This window comes from Scyliorhinus torazame, chromosome 29 (genome assembly GCF_047496885.1).
Source record: "Scyliorhinus torazame isolate Kashiwa2021f chromosome 29, sScyTor2.1, whole genome shotgun sequence".
Taxonomy (NCBI): Eukaryota; Metazoa; Chordata; class Chondrichthyes; order Carcharhiniformes; family Scyliorhinidae; genus Scyliorhinus; species Scyliorhinus torazame.
The window spans coordinates 10,615,017-10,629,574 of NC_092735.1; the positions used below are offsets into that span (position 1 = coordinate 10,615,017).

A 14,558-nucleotide genomic window follows, 5' to 3' on the forward strand; every position below is an offset into this window, starting at 1 on the left:
AATAATCTTTATTGTCACAAGTAGGCTTACATTATTTTGATTTGATTTATTATTGTCACATGTATTAGTATACAGTGAAAAGTATTGTTTCTTGCATGCTATACAGACAACACATACCCTACATAGGGAAGGAAGGAGAGACGGCAGAATGTAACGTTACAGTTCATAGCTAGGATGTCGAGAAAAGATCAACTTAATTAACACTGTAATGTTTGGGGGCTTCTCAGGCTATAAGCTCAATGTGGGAAAGAGTGAGCTCTTTGTGGTGCATCCGGGGGATCAGGGAAGATGGATAGACGACCTACCATTGAGGAGGGCGGAAAGGAGCTTTCGATACTTGGGGATTCAGGTAGCTAGGAGCTGGGGGGCACTGCACAAACTTAATTTGACGCGGCTGGTGGAACAGATGGAGGAGGACTTTAAAAGGTGGGACATGTTGCCACTCTCGCTGACGGGCAGGGTACAGTCGATTAAAATGGTGGTTCCCCCGAGGTTTCTTTTTGTATTCCAATGCCTCCCAATTGTGATTACCAAGGCCGCCTTTAAGAGGGTAAGCAGGAGCATTATGGGATTTGCGTGGACGAGCAAGACCCCGAGGGTAAGGAGGGGGTTCCTGGTGCGTAGCAGAGATAGAGGAGGGTTGGCGTTGCCGAATCTGGGTGTCTACTACTGGGCAGCCAACGTGGCGATGATCCGTAAGTGGGTGATGGAGGGAGAGGGGGCGGCGTGGAAGAGGTTGGAGATGGCGTCCTGCAAAGGAACGAGCCTGGGGGCGCTGGTGACGGCACCGCTGCCGCTTTCGCCGACAAGGTACACCACGAGCCCGGTGGTGGCGGCAACGCTAAAGACCTGGGGGCAGTGGAGACAACATAGGGGAGCGATGGGAGCCTCGGTGTGGTCCCCGATCAGGGATAACTATCGGTTTGTCCCAGGAAGGATGGACGGGGGGTTTCAGAGCTGGCATCGGGCAAGGATTAGAAGAATGGTTGAATATTTTGTTGAAAAATTCTTAATAAAAACATTTTTAAAAAAATTTTTTTTTAAATTAACACTGTAATAAAGTTACTGTGAAAGGCCCCCAGTTGCCACACTCCGGCGCCTGTTCGGGTGCACAGAAGGAGAATTCAGAATGTCCAATTCACCTAATAAGCACATCTTTCAGGACTTGTGGGAGGAAAGTGGGGCACCCGGAGGAAATCCATGCAGACACAGGGAGAAGGTGCAGACTCTGCACAGACAGTGACCCAGCGGGGAATTGAACCTGGGACCCTGGAGGTGTGAAGAAACAGTGCTAATCACTGTGCTACCATGTCGCCCAGTTGTTGCTGCTGAATCATTTATCAGCTAACGGGTCTGTGCAATAAGTCTCAATTCCCACTCCCTTTCCAACAGTAACTCACTAAACAGCTCAAAGTTAACATCATAAAATTAATACAAGCAGAAATATCAATGCAACCTTTTCCTCACTCTCCACCTAGCCTGCACATCTTTGGGGTTGTGGGGGCGAAACCCACGCAAACACGGGGAGAATGTGCAAACTCCACACGGACAATGACCCAGAGCCGGGATCGAACCTGAGACCTCTGTTTTTATTGCAAGTTTAAAATAAAACTAGATTAAACATTTGGTTTGACATTGCTCCTTAATTCTGGTGCAATCAGTGTGTTGAATGTCACGCCACTGTGTTTTCCCTCTCTGACTTCTTCAGGTGGTGTTCCGGGGCGGGGAGGGCTCTCTGCAGGTCCTCCCACCGCTTATTGATGTCATCCCTGAAGCCAGGCTCAACCTAGTCATTTATTACCTTCGGCAAGGTAGGTACAGTGCCGCATGATGAAGGTAGCAAACACTCTGTCGCTGCTATAGATTTAAATTAGTCGATTGGTAGTACAGAACCTGAGAATTGTTGAAAAAAAGAGACCAGCTATCCGTTTAGTACTCATCGGGCTAGTTTGTAAGAAATTTCTAACAGTAAAGATGGAACAACAATTTATACTGCATGAGAAGAGAGTGCTGATTATTTTATAATGTCGAGTCTGATTGGTGGAGGTGTTGCCAGAGAGAATGCAGCACGGAATAGTTAACTGCCCAATTTTGTTCAAATTTGAACCAGACAGGTTGACTCTGGTTTGTGAAGGACCGGACCCTGTGTGTCGACATGTGAAGCTTCTAGCATGTGCTAGGCTGTGGCCTGAGCCACACTGCACGCCTGACTGACAACCTTAAGTTGGTTTTCAGGGTGATTCGTAGCACAGTCAAGATTGTTCAGCACATGTTGTCCAATCGCGGAATCACATTTAATGTTGGACACTGTTTTGAGTTTTGCAAACATGGGCTAGTTGGGTACGGTCAGAAGTTTGCCTGTTGCGAACAGATGAAAGGATCTGCTGTTTGATATGATGCACCAATCAAAGAACAATACAGCACAGGAACAGGCCCTTCGGCCCTCCCAGCCTACGCCGATCATGGTACTTGCCTAAACTAAAACCGTATGCACTTACAGAGTCCATATCCTTCCATTCCCACCCTATTCGTGAATTTGTCTGGATAGAGGGCAGCACGGTGGCGCAGTGGGTTAGCCCTGCAGCCTCACGGCTCTGAGGTCCCAGGTTAGATCCTGGCTCTGGGTCACTGTCTGTGTGGAGTTTGTACATTCTCCCCGTGTTTGCGTGGGTTTAGCCTCCACAACCCAAAGATGTGCAGGCTGGTGGATTGGCCACGCTAAATTGCCCCTTAATTGGAAAAAATGAATTGGGTACTCTAAATTTTTTATTTAAAAAAAAAAAAATTTGTCTAGATGCCCCGTAAATGCCGCTATCGTACCTGCTCCCACCACCTCCCCAGGCAGCGCGGTCCATATATTTACCACCCTCTGTGTAAAAACGTGCCTCGCGCATCTGTTCTTTTCCCTACGCACAACTTTTCCCTACGCACTTTAAACCTATGTCCCTAGTACTCGACTCTCCTACCCTAGGAAAGAGCATCTGACTATCCACTCTGTCCATGCCCCTCATAATCTTGTAGACTTCTATCAGGTCACCTCTCAACCTCCGTCGTTCCAGTGAGAACAGACCGAATTTATCTAACCTCTCCTCATAGCTAATGTCCTCCACACCAGGCAACATCCGAGTAAACCGCTTCTGTACCCGCTGCAAAGCAGCCACATCCTTATGGTAGTGTGGCGACCAGAATTGTACACAATATTCCAAATGGGGCCTAACTAACGTCCTGTACAGCTGCAACATGACTTGCCAATTTTTATATTCAGTGGCCCGACCGATGAAGGCCAGCATGCCGTATGCCTTCTTAACCACCTTATCCACATGCGTTGCCACTTTCAGTGATCGGTGGACATGCACACCCAGATCTCTCTGCCTGTCAATACTCGCAAGAGTTCTCCCATTTACTGTGTAATTCCTACATGCATTGGACCTTGTGCATTACCTCACACTTGTCTGGATTAAACTCCATGTGCCATTTCTCCGCCAAGACTCCAACCAGTTTATATCCTGCTGTATCCTCTGACAATCCTCTTCACTATCCACAACTCCACCAATTTTTGTGTCGTCTGCGAACTTACTCATCAGACCAGCTACATTTTCTTTCAAATTATTTATATACACTATGAACAACAAAGGTCCCAGAACTGATCCCTGTGGAACGCTGTGAGTCACAGCCTGGGGTCAACATTTGGCCAGATATGTGAAGTCTGGGGAAAATATAACCTGTTCCAAAGTTGGGCCCCCAACAGATAACCTGGATTTCCCCTGTGAGCTGACCAGCGCTGTGGCTGTCAAGTGTTCTCTGCTTTTATTCCCCCCTTCTTGTTTTTTTTCTGTTTATCTGTGACCACCTTGCTTTGCTAACACTCCGATATCTTGTTACAGATGATGTGCAGGAGGCCTATAACCTTATCAAGGACCTGGAGCCAACAACTCCTCAGGTATGCAGATCTTCGTAGCAACTTGCTGGCCGGGATGGTGGGGCCAGAAAATTTGGCAATTACCATATCGGACCATGCTCCCCACTGGGTAGATCTACGGATTTGTAAGGATAGCTTTCAGCGCCCACAATGGAGGCTGGAAGTTGGATTGCTTGCGGACGAGGCGATGTGTGAGAGACTCAGGAAATGCATGCAGAATTTCCTGCAGGTAAATGATACCGGAGAAGTCTCAGCAGCGGTGCTCTGGGAGGCACTGAAGGCAGTGGTGAGAGGGGAGCTGATCTCAATCCGGGCTCATAGGGACAGGACAGACAGGGCAGAAACGGACCGACTGGTTCCGGAAATTTTACGGACGGACAGGAGCGACGCGGAGTCCCCGAGGCCAGAGTTACTCAGGAAACGACAGAGGCTGCAGGCCGAGTTTGAGGCGCTGACCACAGGCAAGGCGGTAGAGCTGCTTAGAAAGGCAAAAGGCGCGATATATGAGCATGAAGAGAAGGCCAGCAGAATGCTCGCGCAACAACTAAGGAAGAGAGAAGCGGCTAGGGAGATAGGAAGGATAGCGGATGGGGAGGGAAATCTGGTGGGGGACCCGGTAGGGCTGAACAAGGTGTTTAGGGACTTTTATAGTAAGCTGCACACTTCGGAACCCCCCAGGGGACCAGAGGGGATGAGGCGATTCCTGGACGGACTGACCTTCCCAAGAGTAGGTAGGGGGTTGGTTGACGGACTGGGGACCCTGGTTAGGATCGAAGAGGTATTGGGGGGCCTGAAGGTCATGCAGTCGGGGAAAGCCCCGGGGCTGGATGGGTGTCCAGTGGGGTTTTACAAAAAGTTTGCCGAGATAGTGGGGCCGGTGCTGGTCAGGGTTTTCAACAAGGCAAGAGATCGAGGGGTCCTACCCCCGACGATGTCGCAGGCCACTATTTTGCTTATTCTGAAACGGGATAAAGACCCGGAGGCTTGCGGGTCTTACAGGCCGATCTCTTTGATCAACGCAGATGCTAAGTTACTGGCCAAGATCTTGGCGACTAGAATTGAGGACAGTGTACCGGATGTAATTGCGGAGGACCAAACTGGGTTCGTAAAGGGTAGGCAACTGGCGGCCAATCTAAGAAGGCTGCTTAATGTGATCATGATGCCCCCGATGAGCAGGGAGGCAGAGATAGTGGTAGCTATGGATGCGGGAAAGGCATTTGACCGGGTCGAGTGGGACTATCTGTGGGAGGTGCTGGGAAGGTTTTGGTTCGGGAAGGGGTTCATTGACTAGGTAAGGCTGTTATGTCAGGCCCCAGAGGCTCGTGTAAGGATGAACAGGACGATGTCAGATTACTTCAGACTGCACCGCGGGACAAGACAGGGTTGCCCTCTCTCTCCACTGCTGTTCGTGCTGGCCATAGAGCCGCTGGCAATTGCTCTGAGAGCTTCAAGGGACTGGAAAGGGCTGGTGCAGACTGTTAAGATGACAATTCTCCCGAGACTCTTGTTCATATTTCAGTGTCTCCCCATTTTCATCTTGAGGTCCTTCTTTAAGAGGCTGAATAAAATTATCCTGGGATTTGTCTGTGCAGGGAAGTCCCCGCGGGTGAGGAAGGTGATGCTCGAAAGGAACAGCGGGGAGGGGGGGCTGGCGTTGCCGAACTTTAGCAACTACTGCTGGGCGGCCAACATAGCGATGATAAGGAAATGGATGGTGGGCACGGGGTCCGTTTGGGAGCGCGTGGAGGCTGCTTTGTGCAGGAGCACCAGTTTGGCAGCCCTGGTTACGGCGCCCCTGCCGCTCCCGCCGGCGCAGTACTCCACCAGCCCTATAGTGGTAGCGGATCTGGGGCCAGTGGAGGAGGCATATAGGGGAAGTGAGAGCATCGGTGTGGACCCCAATATGCGGCAATCACCGATTTGCCCCGGGGAACATGGACGGTGGGTGTTGACTGTGGCGGAGGGCGGGGATTGTGAGGGTGGGTGATCTGTTCCTTGAAGGGAGCTTCCGAGCATGAGGGCGTTGGAGGAGGTTTGGGCTGGCGGGAGGGAATAACTTTAGATACTTACAGGTGCGGGATTTTGTGCGCAGACTGGTGCCGTCCTTCCCATGCCTCCCGCCAAAGGGGAGGCAGGACAGGGTAGTTTCTAGGGGAGAGGTAGGTGAGGATAGAGTCTCAGATATTTAAAAGAACGAATGGGAGCAGAGGATACACAGACTGAGGATCTGAAGCTCAAGTGGGAAGAGGAGCTCGGGGGGGGTGGGGGGTAGAATTAATCATCAGCGGGGGGGGGCTAGGGTAGTGTAGAGTAGGAGGTGGTTTAAGCCGGTCCTTGCGAGGATGGAGTCGTGGTCTGCACTATGTGTTACTTGCTTTTCCTTTTGTACGGTACTATACAATGTCATTGTTTTATATGCAAACATACCTCAATAAAATTGTATTTAAAAAAAAAAAAAGGTATGCAGATCTTCTACATCTTTGTTCAGTATAGCCAGCGAGTGACTTGCATGATGGCGACATTTGTGGGCAAATGCTGATGGTTCGCGACTGGACGGTTCGAAGTGCTGAGGTTTCTGGAACAATTGTTTAACCAATTTACACATTTGTTCAGCTAATCCTGTGCATATTTTGGATTTTTTACATAAACTTGTAGTACCCAATAAATTTTTTCCAATTTAGGGACAATTTAACGCGGCCAATCCACCTACCCTGCACATCTTTTGGGTTGTGGGAGTGAGATCCACCCAGACACTGGGAGAATGTGCAAACTCCACACGGACAGTGACCTGGGGTCGGGATCGAACCCGGGTCCTCAGCGCCGTGAGGCAGCAGTGCTAACCACTCTGCCACCATGCCGCCCTTATTTATGATTATATATGTCATGATTAAGTGTTTGTAAAAGTGCTGTGGCTGTACACGGAGGACTTCAGTGAAACTTCCAAATGCCTCCCCACTTCTGCTGTGGTATCTTAAAAAGAGGGAACTGGAGCAAAATTGTCCCTGTATTTCAGAATGGTTTGTGCTTCTGTTTGACACCAAACAAAGCAAAAACAGTCCATTCAAAGTAAACCACTTGTTTTCTTTCCAAATTGCCACACACTCTGTGCACAATTGTTCCTTTTCAAAATAAACACTGATTAAGGACAGTAACGAAAGGGAATAGACGTTTCAGTTTTAGGTGGGCTTTGTCTTTTCTAACTTTATGAAATTCCACCCATTGCAGCCTGTAAAAAAAGCTCTTGATACTGACTTTACACTATTGAAAGGACACGGGTTCCCCCAGTAATCTTTCCACCCCCAAATCTTTCTGCTCCTCCACAGTTCCTAGCTTCTCACCATTTTCTCTGCTCAACATGTGTAGTAGGTGTAGCCTTTAATTTAGAAATTAACTGTAGACACACTTGATTAAATTCATTATGCTTTTGTGTAACATTTCATTTGTCTGTTATTTAATGCTCTTGTTCAGGAGGTTACCATTTTTGCCAAGGTAGCAGATAGAGAAATGTTACATGAATACATTTGTTAGCATTTGTTAGCTACCACAGTAATAACAATGCCTCACGCATGCTCTCTCAGTACAGCTAAATATACTTCACATGTAAATTTACTTAAAACATCGAGCATAATGGGATGCCAGGATTGTTGTGTGAGGGGAGATTGTGTCAACTGGGCCTGTATTCACTGGAATCGAGGCGAATGAGAGGGGATCTAATTGAAACGTATAATATTCTGACAGGGCTGGGCAGACTGGATGCAGAGATGGTGTTTCCCATGGCTTTAGGGGCGATCTAGAATAAGGGGTCACAGCCTCAGGATACGGGGTAGGCCGTTTGAAGTCTGAGGTGAGGAGACATTTCTTCACTCAGAGGGTGGTGAACCTGTGGAATTCTCTACTCCAGAGCGTTGTGGAGGCCAAGTCACTGAATATAATTAAGAAGGAGATAAATTTCCAGACTCCGTGTACGGGGTACGGGGAGAGTGATACAGCAGGCTGTTGAGATGGACAATTAACCATGGTCATATTGAGTGGCGAAGCCAGCTCGAATGACCTACTCCTATTTGCTGTGTTACTATAATTCCATAATCAGCAACAACTTGCATTTATGTAGTGCCTTTAACATAGTGAAACAAAGGGCAGCACGGTGGCACAGTGGTTAGCATTGCTGTCTACGGCGCTGACGACCCGGATTCGAATCCCAGCCCCGGATAACTGTCCGTGTGGAGTTTGCACGTTCTCCTCGTGTCTGCGTGTGTCTCACCCCCATAACCCAAAAGATGTGCAGGGTAGGTGGATTGGCCACGCTAAATCGCCCCTTAATTGGAAAAAAAATAATTGGGTACTCAAAATTTATAAAACGCAGTGAGACATCCCCAAGTCACTTCACAGCTGAATTATTATTAGACAAAATTTGTCACTAAGCCATTGGGGGCTAGGTAAAAGTTTAGTCCAAGAGTAGATTCTAAGGCAAGATTTGGAGGAGGGAAGAGAGTCAGACCGGTTTATGGCAGGAATTTCAGAGCTTGGGACCTGGGCAGCGGAAGACACAGTGTGATGAAAATTGGGGATGTACAAGAGGCCAGAATTGGAGGAGGGCAGAGAACTCTGGGAAATTGTAGAGCAGGCGGAAGTTACAAATATAGGATGGGGCAAGACGATGGAGGATTTTGAAAATGAGAATTTTAAAGTTGAGGCTTTGCTGGACTGGGAACCACTGTAGTTCTGTGTGCACGTGTTGGCTAGGTGTAGGAGATTTGGTTCGAGTTGGGATAAGGGCAGCACAGTTTTGAATGAGTTCACAATTATGGAGGGCGGGGCAGCATTGTGACACAGTGGTTAGCACTGATGCCTCACGGCGCTGAGGACCCGGGTTTGATCCCAGCCCCGGGACACTGTCCGTGTGGAGCTTGCACATTTTCCCTGTGTTTGCATGGATCTCACCCCCACAACCCAAAGATGTGCAGGTTAGGTGGATTAGCCGCACTAAATTGCCCTTTAATTGGGAAAAAAAAGATTTGGGTACTTATTATGGAGGGCAGGAAGTGGGAGGCTAGCCAGGAGAGCACTCGGTTGGTCCAGAAGTAACAAATAAACAAGGGTTTCTGTGGCAGAAGGGATGAGGCTGTGGCAGAGATGCACCAAGTTATGGAGGTGAAAGGGTGACTCATACGAACAATGACGGCGGGAATAAACTCTCTGGTCCATTCAATGTGTTCCATACTTTTGTGATATCTTGTGTATCACTCTGCACTCCCACCCAAAAACCACGTTACCTCTTGGGTGAGGCAAAAAAAAAAAACATTAAAAAGCTAGAAAATTCTAGAGTGGCACGATGGCGCAGTGGTTAGCACTGCTGCATCATGGCGCTGAGGACCCAGGTTCGATCCCGGCCCTGGGTTACTGTCCATGTGGAGTTTGTACATTCTCCCGGTGTCTACGTGGGTCTCACCCCCACAACCCAAAGACGTACAGGGATTGGCTACGCTAAATTGAGAATGAAAATGAAAACTATGACCCGGCTCCTCCCAAACCTTCCTAATTACAACAGGCTGTCACCACAAACACATTCTTCATCATTTTTTGAGAACCTCAATCAAAACATTTCCATGTTTGTGCTTCACTAAGGTGCAGAGTTCCAGCTCTTTCAACCAATGTGGATAATTCACGCAATGTGATCAAGGTTCACACGCACACAAATAGTGCGTGAATATGAGTATTGAGATCATATGTCAAATGGCAGTGCCTATTACTCCTATTTTACTTATGAGAAATACAAATAACCACATTGGGCTAGTGGCTAACAGAACCATAATTTCCCAGCCAGTATCGCACTGCTGCAGAACCATCTCAATGCCACCAGAGGTTGCAAGTGAGCTAAAGGCTCACTTTTAGCAAGTGAGCTAAAGGTGCCTCCAGAGATCAGATTTTTATCAACGACTGTTTGTACTTCTATTGAGGCTTAAATATAATAAAACATCCGAAGGAATTTCAGTGGACCATTCTAAATCAAAATTTGACATCAAGCCACGTCTGGAGATATTAGGGTCTTTAAGCATTATCTTCTCCACAATATTTCCTGAAATCACACAGCAGAAAATCTCTTGGATGTTTTGATGGCTCCTTTGTTACAGGGTCATGGCATGGATGCTATGTATGTGTGTGTGTGCGCGTTGTTAAAGTACATCTGTTTCAATAATGTGTGAGTAGTGTGAAGGGAAGCTGCTCCTCTTCCCTCTGGGCCACGATGTTTGGACATTAATGCGGGCCTCTAAATTAATGGGCCATGTTGTACACAGCTTTGTCTTTCTTCTCCCTTATTAGGAATATATCCTGAAAGGGGTGGTGAATGCAGCTCTTGGACAGGAACATGGTTCGGTGAGTTGAATGCGTTACAAACTATATTGGTGGAGGGGGAGGGTCTAGTGCTCCAGTGTATTGTACAAGGGACATGGGATTACATTCATTAATTCTCAGGCTTTGATTTCTGAACTGAGGAGAGGCTGGAATTGTGAATTTGCCTTTGGGGAAAATCTTGATGCGAACCTGTATGGGTCATCAGTACCGATCAGCACGGTGGCACAGCGGTCAGCACTGCTGCTTCACGGTGCGAAGGTCGCGGGTTCGATCCCGGCCCTGGATCACTGTCCGTGTGGAGTTTGCACATTCTCCCCATGGCTCTCACCCCCACAACCCAAAGATGTGCAGGATAGGTGAATTGGCCACGCTAAATTGCCCCTTAATAGGGAAAAAACAAATTGGGTATTCTAAATTTAACGAAAAGAAGAAAAAAAAATCCGTACGGATCATGCACTCCTGCACCAGCCAACGTCTTCGTAACGGCTGTCGGATTTCCCACTTCATGGACAATAATATACTCTCCAATATCATGAGTGTGTGTGCTGCTGTGTTGCCTTCTGTTCCTTTGTATTTCTTTGTTGTCCATCTGTGACTGTGCCTCCAAATAGGACTGTCACATAATGAATTAATACCACAGTTTTGAGCTTTTGCCAGTTCATTAGTAATACTCTCCTTTCAGCCTCGGCAATTCTGTTAGGAAATAACAGCACTGGGAATCGGCACGATGTTTACAAATACCTCACACACTACTACACAGTTGGCCTTCACTACACCATTGGCACACCACACTTCCTGTATAATTATGAACATTCTTGTTTTTGAGAAGGTCATGGGTGCCAGCTCTGCTTTAAGACTTGAGTCTGTAATTTAAACTGATGCTTCAGTGCAAAAACTGAGAATGCAGCAGTTGCTGTCAATTGGATGAGGCATTAAATCAAAGCTGTGTCTTTGTGTCCAGATAACTGTAAAATATTCCATGGCAAAACAGTCTCTGGGTGTTCTGGTCAGCACAGTTCTGTTAACTAATACCGCAGAAATGGATAGCTGGCTCATCTCAGCTTGCTGGTTGTAGGATCTTACTGTTTCACGCTCCAGTTTGCCGACATTACAACAGAGAATGCACTTGCTGCGCAATGCGTTGGCTGTAAAGCACTTTGTAACATTCTGAGGATGCTGCACAGTTAATCTTTCTCTCCACTTGCGAGATTTTCTCTGATTGACTGTCAAATGAGTGCTGCTGACCAAGGACTGAAGCCTTGGTGTAGTGGTATTTTCACTGGACGGGTAATCTAAAGACCCAGGGTAATGCCCTGGGGACCCATATTCGAATCCCACCAAGATGGTGAAATCTGAATTGAGTAACAATCTGGACCTAAAAGTCATTGTAGATTGTCATTAAAAACCCACTAATGTCCTTTTAGGCCTTCATGTGACTCCAGATCCACAGCAATGTGGTTGACTCTTAACTGCCCTCTGAAATGTAACCCATAACAGTCTCCCCGAACAGGCGCCGGAATGTGGCGACTAGGGGCTTTTCACAGTAACTTCATTTGAAGCCTACTTGTGACAATAAGCGATTTTCATTTTTTCATTTCATTTTCAAATGGCCTAGCAATTGGCCCGGCCAGCTTCACCCACATCCCATGAATAAATAAAGATCTTATGAGGAGTAGAGTCATAGATGTTTACAGCATCGAAACAGGCCTTTTGGCTGATTTTTACCCTCCCACCGAGGCCGCGAGTTGATCTAAAACCTACAAGGACACTGATCGGTGTTTATGTTGCCAACTGTATTCAGCATCACAAAGCTTTAAAGGAAAGCTGACTTGGTGCTGTGTTTGACAAAAGCCAGTTGATAAGCAGTGCACAGAAATGCTCACAGCTCAGCGTGTTTCTTTGACTTTTCACAGAGGGAGCACCTGAAGATTGCGCAGCAGTATTTCCAGCTAGTCGGAGGCTCTGCCAGTGAATGTGGTATGTATTTGAGCCCAGCTAATGTGTGACCGGCTTAAAATCGAAAGCTCTGTTTGATTGTAATGAGTGCTGTGTGGCTTGAAAAAGCCAGAGGTGCAACCTCCTTTATTGGTTAAAATGGAAGGCAAACCCCCTTGCCTCCCTTTATTGGCAAATGGAAATTGGAGATCAGTAAGACTATAACTTGTGGTTTAGTGCAGTAACAATCTAAACACAGGGATGGCAAAAAGTACTGTGTAAGTAATAAGAAAACATTGTGAAATTTCACTGTCTCAAGCATAGCTTTGTCTTCGAAAAATTTTGCCATTATTTGGAGGAAATATGTTCCCACCGTATAATGGTCAGATTTGACAAAGACTCATCCAGACTCAACGTTAGCTTTGTTCTCTCTCCACAGATGAGATTGTGCAGTGTTAGGGCAGCATGGTGGCGCAGTAGCTAGCACTGCTGCCTCACTGCGTCGAGTACTTGGGTTCGTTCCCCACCCCGGGTCACTGTCTGTCTGGAGTTTGCACTTTCTTCCCATGTCTGCGTGGGTCTCACCCCCACAAGCCCAATGATGCGCAGGGTAGGTGGATTGGCCGCGCTAAATTTCCCCATTAATTGGGGGGGGGGGGGGGTAGAGATTTGGCTACTTTTTAAAAAATGTTAAATTAGATTGTGTGGCTTTTTCAGATTCCTGCATCCGTAAGTGGATTGGCCACACAAAATTGACCCTTAATTGGAAATTTAAAAAAAAATCTTTTGAGTTGCGGACGTGAAGGTGCAAACTCCACACGGACAGTGGCCCGGGTCCAGGGTCGAACTTGGGTTGTTGGTACTGTGAGGCAGCAGTGCCAACCACTGTGCCACCATGTCCCCTACAAATCATTTGAACGGTTACCAGAGAGCTGAAACCAGTACGCTCGCCCATCCTCAGATAAGGATTCGATTGTGACCTTGTGGAGATTTTAAAGCAGAAAAACTAACTTTAAAAAAAAACTTGCCCTGTGGTCTGTGCCTCAGGCATTGTATTACGATTTGCAAATGGACCTCACATACAAGGTCCCAGCAAAAGAGCCAAGGTTTAATTTCCAATCATATTCTTTTCATCTCGGTGTAACGCTCCTATCTTATTTTCAGATACCATCCCTGGGCGACAGTGTATGGCCTCCTGTTTTTTTCTACTGAAGCAGTTTGAAGATGTTTTGATCTACCTAAACTCTGTCAAGGTCAGTAGCTTTTATTTTGTTCTATTTCCTTGAACGTCCAGGTTCTCGTCCCCTCAGAGTGGTCGCTGCACATGTGAGATTTTAGACAAGTGACCTGGGGGTATGCTTGTGTTGCGATTATTGTACTGGATTAGTAATCCAGCAGCCTGGGCTAATAATCCAGAGCATGGAAATACAAATGATAGCTTGAGAATTTGATTTATTTTTAAACTAGCGGAAGTGACCATGATGCTGTTGGATTGCCATTAGCATGGTTGACTCTGAACTATCTGCTTGAAATGAATAGAAAGAAAGGAGTTGCTTTTCTATAGCACCTTCGGTGATCACATGACACGCCAAAGCTCTTTACAGCCAGTTTAAGCGTAGACCCTATTGTAATATATAAAACACAGCAGCCAATGTGTGCACGGTGAGCTCCCACAAATGGCAATCTGATAATGAATGATCCAATAAACTATTTTCGTTAAGTTGCTTGTGGGATCAATATTGGCCAGGACGTCAGGGATAACACTCCAGCTATTCTTCAAAGTGATATCACAGGATCTCTTAGTTCCATCACCGAGAACAGGCGGGATGTTGATTTAATGACTCGCCCGGATGACACTGCAGTGCAGCACTCCCTCAGCATTGCACTGGAGTGTCTTTTGTGCTCAAGTCCTGGAATTGGACTTGAATTCACAACCTTCTAACTTAGCGGCAAGAGTGCTTCCTACTGAACCTTGGCTGAGGCCTGCGGCACAGAACGCCACTCTCCTATCAAATCACTGCCAGCAGCTCAAGAGGAAAGTTCACCACTACCAAGATTATGTTGGATTGGTGTGAGGTTGACCACTTTGGTGGCAAAAGCAGGAAGGCAGATTATTCTCTGAATGGTGACTGTTCAGGAAAAGGGGAAGTGCAACGAGACCTGGGTGTCATGGTGAAACAGTCGCTGAAGGTTGTCCTGCAGGTTCAGCAGGCAGTGAGGAAAGCTAATGGCTTGCTGGCCTTCATAGCGAGAGGATTAGAGTATAGGAGTAGGGCTGCCTTGCTGCAGTTATACAGGGCCATGATGAGGCCACACCTTGAGTATCGTGTGCAGTTTTGGTCTCCTAGTT

The 14,558-nt window shown here is 47.1% G+C and overlaps 1 protein-coding gene across 3 annotated transcripts in view; it reads left to right on the forward strand.

The window, feature by feature from the left end:
• The window catches only part of ift56 (intraflagellar transport 56), a 67,080-nt gene that overhangs the window by 23,299 nt on the left and 29,223 nt on the right, over window positions 1-14,558 (forward strand). For all 3 annotated transcript variants that reach the window (XM_072492044.1, XM_072492043.1, XM_072492045.1), the window contains exons 9-13: window positions 1,709-1,811; window positions 3,885-3,940; window positions 10,241-10,294; window positions 12,187-12,250; window positions 13,373-13,461. In XM_072492044.1, the coding sequence (XP_072348145.1) occupies window positions 1,709-1,811; window positions 3,885-3,940; window positions 10,241-10,294; window positions 12,187-12,250; window positions 13,373-13,461 (366 nt within the window). The remainder of the gene's footprint in view (window positions 1-1,708; window positions 1,812-3,884; window positions 3,941-10,240; window positions 10,295-12,186; window positions 12,251-13,372; window positions 13,462-14,558) is intronic.